Raw genomic sequence first — 6,811 nt, forward strand, 5'->3', positions numbered from 1 at the left:
CACCTATATATTCTCGCCCGCATCCCGCTTGTTGTCCCACGTAAAAGGGTAGCCTGAGAAACCCATATCAGCTAAACCACAGTCAGTGAGACAATCCCTAAAGGCTTCAATCTGCCATAGACTCCTTGGATTTCCTCCTTGTTGCTCCGACTGCTCCAATGCTTCATTTTAGTCACCTGCACACAACCAGGGTAGGTCATCCTGTCTGCGCAGGTATCGAATAACCTCCCAAGTTTTCCGCCTCTTTTCCACACAAGGTTCACCATAGATTCCAGTGAATCTAAAAGTGTTCCCATCTACCACCACTGTTGCATCGATATAGTATTGGCACCAAGGCCTGACAGTAACTTCCAGATGGTCTCTCCACCAAAGTGCTAGCCCTCCACTTTTTCCATCACAATCCACCGCCACTCCTTTACTGAAACCAAGGCTCCACTGTACTTTCTGCATCGCTCATGATCTTTTCTTAGTTTCAGATAAGAACACCACCGCTGGGTTGTAGGACCATACCAGGTCTTGTAATTTGCCCACTGTCGAGTCCAACCCCAGTCCTCGACAGTCCCAGGCTAGAAAAGTCATTGGTCCCAGCGGCCCTGCGCCCTGGCAGGGACCGCCTCTATATCTTCGTTCTCCGAAATGCGGTCAAACACAGAAGACGTCTTCCTCCTAGTGTCGTGAATGATCGTATCGTGTCCATCCGTCCTATCATTGTCCTCCTTGGCTACCCATACTTGCACTACTAGGAAAAAGGCTACTAGCAGCGCGGGTAAAATGGCTACTAGCAGCGCGGGTACCCGCGCTACTAGTATCGCGCAACAGCTAATAGTTAGTAGGAGCTTGGGTGAAACCCGCGCTACTACTAACTTGGTTAGTAGCAGCGCGTTCCACCCGCGCTACTGCTATTACGTACACGCGCTACTACTAATGAAATAGTAGTAGCGTGCGTAAACAACCAACGCTACTAGTATCCAATATACTAGTAGCGCCCAGTTTCCACCCCACGCTACACTAACTTATTAGGAATTAAAAAAATAAAATGAACCAATTCCATTTTATGTTTACAATTCCAACAAAACAAACAAAGATTTGTAATAAACCAGCATTAGAACACATCCAGTAAGAGCATACATAATTGACATGGACTCTTTTTACTACAGTTGTTGTATCTACTATCACATAGTTCCTCATTCTACCTATTCTCACTCCACTAATAAGAAAAATGAAAAGGAAAAATAGAGATAATCTGCCGCAATTGCACTACGGTGTCATGGATTCAGTCTGCCGCTTCAACATCTCTTTATCCTGCAGCACTGGAAATTTGCCCCAAAATTACCTTTTGCAACTCTTCAAATCTCTTCGTTGAAGCAGACAGTGAGGTCTTAACCTACAAACAAAGATAGTCCCATAAGCATTGCAGACTTCAATCATGGGAGAATATAAGAGTGTACAAGGCATATACAGAAAATGGAACCAACCTTTAAAAGTTCATCTTGTAGCTCCCTATTTTTGGCCAATTCAGTGTCATATTGTACACATGTAGGAGATGACAACTGTACAGATCACCCATTTTTATAGGTTCAAACTTCAAAGACAGATAACAAAAATTAAGTAGAAAGAGTTAGATGACAGCGCGAAGCTTAAAGCTGCAGTAAGAAACATTAGATATACACATTTTGAAAATCAATCTCGGTGAAACAACATAAGATTGCATTAAGATTTCAGAATTAAACATAGGCATATCTCATAGTTTAAAACAAAGGCACTCAACAGAAAAGTGCATAAAAGATTCCAAAATAACTCAACAAGGTGCTTCAGCTAGCATCATAGGAGGGGATGTAGATGTATAAAAATTGAGAGAAAACCTTTGGCTAGAACAGCAACACAGCACAGGAGCTACGTTCGGTGGCGGAGCTCACTAATCGGTGGAGAAGGTCGAAGTACCAAGTACGTAGCAGCACGACAGAGGAGCATCTTCAGTTCAGCAGAAGGATCCTACTAGTTCATCTACTAAACTTACATAAACTAAATCTTACTAGCTCAATCAGAATACTATGGTTTCTACAAAACTGTACTTTTGAGTACTGTGAGGTGTTTGCCTAAACCAACAACAGTAGTTTCATAAATCTGCCCGTGTTGGAGCATGTGCATATATGTAGGATGTCTTTTTATTTTGAACTAAAAGAATGGATGCCGGTGGTATCTAGGCAATAACTGTAGCACTCATTTGCTCATACAATCATTCAAAATTCAGAAGTAGAAATAGAAGCTTATGCAGTTGCCGATCAACCGTAGCTAATGGACTACAGAATTCACTGCTCCTCGCTTGTGATAAATTAGGCTAAAAAACTGCATGTTCAATTTTGCATCAACCGAACTTAAGAGAACGGAGAAAGCGGACCTTGGGCTGTAGCTCTTAGCGACGTATCTCCCGACACCAGGGTTCATCCGCACAATCCTCCCGATTGAGTCATCGGTGTCCTTAGCATATCCCACCCACCAACCTACCTGAAAATGAAATTGGCTAGAGTCAAACCCAACAACGCGTGCTGCAGGATGGCATCAAAAGCCCACTTGATGGATTATCTAATGTTTACAACTTTGGCCATATCTGGAACAGACATGTGTGTATTCTTTTGCATATATAAAGGATCGAACAACAGAGGAATTATCACTAGCCATGGTTTGTTATTACTTAAATTAGGACCAGCACCTTGCTATTAGAAGATGGTTTGTTAAGAAGAAGCAGCGATGGAGAAGCAGGAGTGGGCGATAGGGGGCTCACCAGGCTAGTTCTGGCGAGCTTGGTCAGCCTGGAGGCGTCCTGGTACCGCTGCTCCTCGATGGCGCTCTGCCAGGATCAACCAAAACAATAGGTGAGGGAAACAAAACAGGGGACGGGGACAAACCCTAGGTATTAAGAACATCGGGAATCAGGCCGGAATTGGTGATGGCGAGGTGGAGGAATCAAGCGGTGAGCGAGCAGACCTTGCGCCCGGCCATGACGCGGGAGACGGCGTCGAGGAGCGCGCGCTTGAGGGCGGCGGCCTAGGCGAAGTCCTTGCCCTCCACGGCCACCTCAAGCTGGAAGCGCAGCACGGAGACGTAGCTCTCGGCCTGGTCCACCGCCGCGAAGTGGCGGCTCCAGCGGGTCCAGTCCCAGGCCAACGGGGACGCCGACACCACCGACGCCGATGCCGCGGGGGACGAGGCGGTGCAGCGAAAGTGACGGAGGAGGAGTTGGGGCCGCGGCGGGAGGGCATGTGCGCGGCGGAGGGGGGGCGGGCAGCGGCGCGAGACGGGGAGCGGCGGCCACGTGGCCGCCGGCGTGGCGCACGCAGCGGGGGATGGAGGCGGAGGGGATCTGGATCGGGCGTTGGTGGATTTTTTTTAGACAAACGTGGGTTGGGTGGTGGGACGGTTGCGGGTGGGAGTGTATCCGGCGGGGGTGGGTGGTGTGGGAGACTAGTAGTAGCGCGTGTGTCTGACCTGCGCTATGGCTATCCACGTACTAGTAGTGTAGGTTTTATAACCCGCGCTATTACTACAGTCTGTGCGCCGGGCACAATTGAAGATATTTATTAGTAGCGTGTTTTTTTTTGTCACACGCTACCAGTAATATTTACTAGTACCGCGGGTCAAATTAGCGCGCTACTAGTAAATAGCAGTAGCGCTGGGAAAATTAGCGCGCTACTAGTACGCGTCTGTCTATAAGCTTTTCCCTAATAGTGTTGCTTCGGCCTCCTCTTCCCAGTGGTGGTTGAGGTTTTGGGGCTCTCACCCCTAGCCCTCCTAGCTTCGTGATCCTGACGCAGCTTGCGCATGTAGTAGCCTTTCTTTCTTTCTTTCTTTCTTTCTTTCTTTCTATAGGATAGAACTCACGATGGTCATAGTCTCCTTTTCTATGTCTAGATGCAGTAGCTGCATACTCCCTCTGCCTCCACTTCTCAGCTTGTTCCCTCTTATATTCGCGCTGCCTTTGTTGGTTCTTTAACTATTCACGAAGCTCCCTTTTCTTTTTCCGCTCTAACTCGTGCCTAAGATCTCTTTCAGACGTCCACTCTCCACGATGATGGCTCTTTCCTGGGCTGTTAACCTCCCCCCGTTCGTGCCTTCGCTCGACGCCAGTGCGCGAGCTAGCCAGGTGGTTGAACTCTGCCTGCAGATTATGCTTTATTGGAAGATCTCTGACCCTTAGCCTGGCTCTCTTGTTCTTTGTGTCTGTCATTTGATTGAGAGATTGCAAAGCTGCCACTATTTAGTTTCCCTCCCTTGGATTCATTCATGGAGCCAGTGCTCCTGCCCGGAGAGGCCCTCAGCCAACACCCCCCCCCACTGTAGAGATGAATCAACAGGGACGCACTGCCCATCGACATGCACCAGCCTGCCACACTCAAAACAAAAGTGTGGTATTTTCTCATATTGGAGCTTAAACCAGGTGCCAATTTTATCCTCCAGTGAGGTCTTGAGATTGAAACCCCTGACCAGAGGCTCAGTAATCGGGATTCTTGCTCTGACTCTTAGTTGATTGCCTCTGTCCATTCCGTCTTTATCCACATCTACTTTGACAACTTCACCTAACCAATCACCAAGAGCTTTCCCAAAAGCCTCTGTTCGCTTTCCCGGCGGCAGATCTGAAACTCTGACCCAAACATCCACATGATCAAAAACCATCTCAGACGATCGGATACTTTCATACCCCTTCAGGACTAGAACATTAAAATCATATTGCCAGGGGCCATTGTTCATCCCATGTCTCCAATCTCCCTCGCTCCCGAAGTGAACGACGAATATGTTATCACCCATATCTCGGAATCGAGCTTCTTTGTGCAATACCCATGCTCGTTGCATAGTACGTTCAAGCACAACTCTATTAATCGGTCTCGGAGAAAAAGCCTTTCCAACTGCAGACCACTTTGTCATCCTGGGCATGCTCTTATCCGTTTCCTTGGAGACAAAACCTGCCGCCTCCTTGTCCATCAGCACCATCCCTCCCAGTCGTGCCGAGAGGCTCGACGTGGGATCCAGCGTTTTGCTCTCGATCGGGGACTTTGCCAGGTTCCCGCTGCCCGATTTGCCCGGGGTCACAGCCACCGCCGGGTTCGCCTTCTCCGCCGGAGTTCCTGCCAGTTTTCTGTTGGGAATCGTAGCATAATTTAAAATTTTCCTACGCTCACCAAGATGCATCTATGGAGTCTACTAGCAACGAGGGGAAAGGAGTGGATCTACATACCCTTGTAGATCGCGAGCGGAAGCGTTCCAATGAACGTGGATGACGGAGTCGTACTCGCCGTGATCCAAATCACCGATGACCGAGTGCCGAACGGACGGCACCTCCGCGTTCAACACACGTACGGTGCAGCGACGTCTCCTCCTTCTTGATCCAGCAAGGGGGAAGGAGAGGTTGATGGAGATCCAACAGCACGACGGCGTGGTGGTGGATGTAGCGGGTCTCCGGCAGGGCTTCGCCGAGCTTCTGCGAGAGAGAGAGAGGTGTTGCAGGGGAGGAGGGAGGCGCCCAAGGCTTAGATGTTGCTGCCCTCCCTTCCCCCCACTATATATAGGGCCAAGGGAGAGGGGGGGCGCAGCCTTGCCCCTTCCTTCAAGGAAGGGTGCGGCCAGGGGGGAGTCCTTCCCCCCCAAGGCACCTCGGAGGTGCCTTCCCCCTTTAGGACTCTCCCTTCTTTCTTATCTCTTGCGCATGGGCCTCTTGGGGCTGGTGCCCTTGGCCCATATAGGCCAAGGCGCACCCCTTACAGCCCATGTGGCCCCCCGGGGCTGGTGGACCCCCTTGGTGGACCCCCGGACCCCTTTCGGCACTCCCGGTACAATACCGATAAAGCGCGAAACTTTTCCGGCGACCAAAATAAGACTTCCCATATATAAATCTTTACCTCCGGACCATTCCGGAACCTCTCGTGATGTCCGGGATCTCATCCGGGACTCCGAACAACTTTCGGGTTTCCGCATACATATATCTCTACAACCCTAGCGTCACCGGACCTTAAGTGTGTAGACCCTACGGGTTCGGGAGACATGCAGACATGACCGAGACGCCTCTCCGGTCAATAACCAACAGCGGGATCTGGATACCCATGTTGGCTCCCACATGTTCCACGATGATATCATCGGATGAACCACGGTGTCGAGGATTCAATCAATCCGTATGCAATTCCCTTTGTCAATCGGTATGTTACTTGCCCGAGATTCGATCGTCGGTATCCCAATACCTTGTTCAATCTCGTTACCGGCAAGTCTCTTTACTCGTACCGCAATGCATGATCCCGTGACTAACGCCTTAGTCATATTGAGCTCATTATGATGATGCATTACCGAGTGGGCCCAGAGATACCTCTCCATCACACGGAGTGACAAATCCCAGTCTCGATCCGTGCCAACCCAACAGACACTTTCGGAGATACCCGTAATGCACCTTTATAGTCACCCAGTTACGTTGTGACGTTTGGCACACCCAAAGCACTCCTACGGTATCCGGGAGTTGCACGATCTCATGGTCCAAGGAAAAGATACTTGACATTGGAAAAGCTCTAGCAAACGAAACTACACGATCTTTTATGCTATGCTTAGGATTGGGTCTTGTCCATCACATCATTCTCCTAATGATGTGATCCCGTTATCAATGACATCCAATGTCCATAGTCAGGAAACCATGACTATCTGTTGATCAACGAGCTAGTCAACTAGAGGCTTACTAGGGACAGGTTGTGGTCTATGTATTCACACATGTATCACGATTTCCGGACAATACAATTATAGCATGAATAATAGACAATTACCATGAACAAAGAAATAT

The 6,811-nt window shown here is 49.2% G+C and overlaps 1 protein-coding gene across 2 annotated transcripts; it reads right to left on the minus strand.

The window, feature by feature from the left end:
• Window positions 1–1,050: 1,050 nt before the first annotated feature.
• LOC109743621 (protein EXECUTER 2, chloroplastic) lies at window positions 1,051–3,401 on the minus strand. 2 transcript variants are annotated; one of them, XR_002228121.4, is made up of 5 exons: window positions 2,986–3,401; window positions 2,783–2,848; window positions 2,399–2,505; window positions 1,476–1,582; window positions 1,051–1,384 (listed from the first exon to the last, which is right to left on the minus strand). XR_002228121.4 is itself a non-coding variant. In XM_040388737.3 (5 exons), the coding sequence occupies exons 1-4, from the start codon at window positions 2,998–3,000 to the stop codon at window positions 1,570–1,572; spliced, it is 273 nt and encodes a 90-aa protein (XP_040244671.1). In that variant the 5' UTR covers window positions 3,001–3,287; the 3' UTR covers window positions 1,051–1,384; window positions 1,476–1,569. The 2 variants fall into 2 exon arrangements, 1 of the variants encoding a protein (XP_040244671.1); XM_040388737.3 differs by having other exon boundaries at window positions 2,711–2,848; window positions 2,986–3,287.
• Between the last annotated feature and the right edge of the window lie 3,410 nt (window positions 3,402–6,811).

The sequence above is a fragment of the Aegilops tauschii genome, chromosome 5, assembly GCF_002575655.3.
Source record: "Aegilops tauschii subsp. strangulata cultivar AL8/78 chromosome 5, Aet v6.0, whole genome shotgun sequence".
Classification (NCBI taxonomy): domain Eukaryota; kingdom Viridiplantae; phylum Streptophyta; class Magnoliopsida; order Poales; family Poaceae; genus Aegilops; species Aegilops tauschii.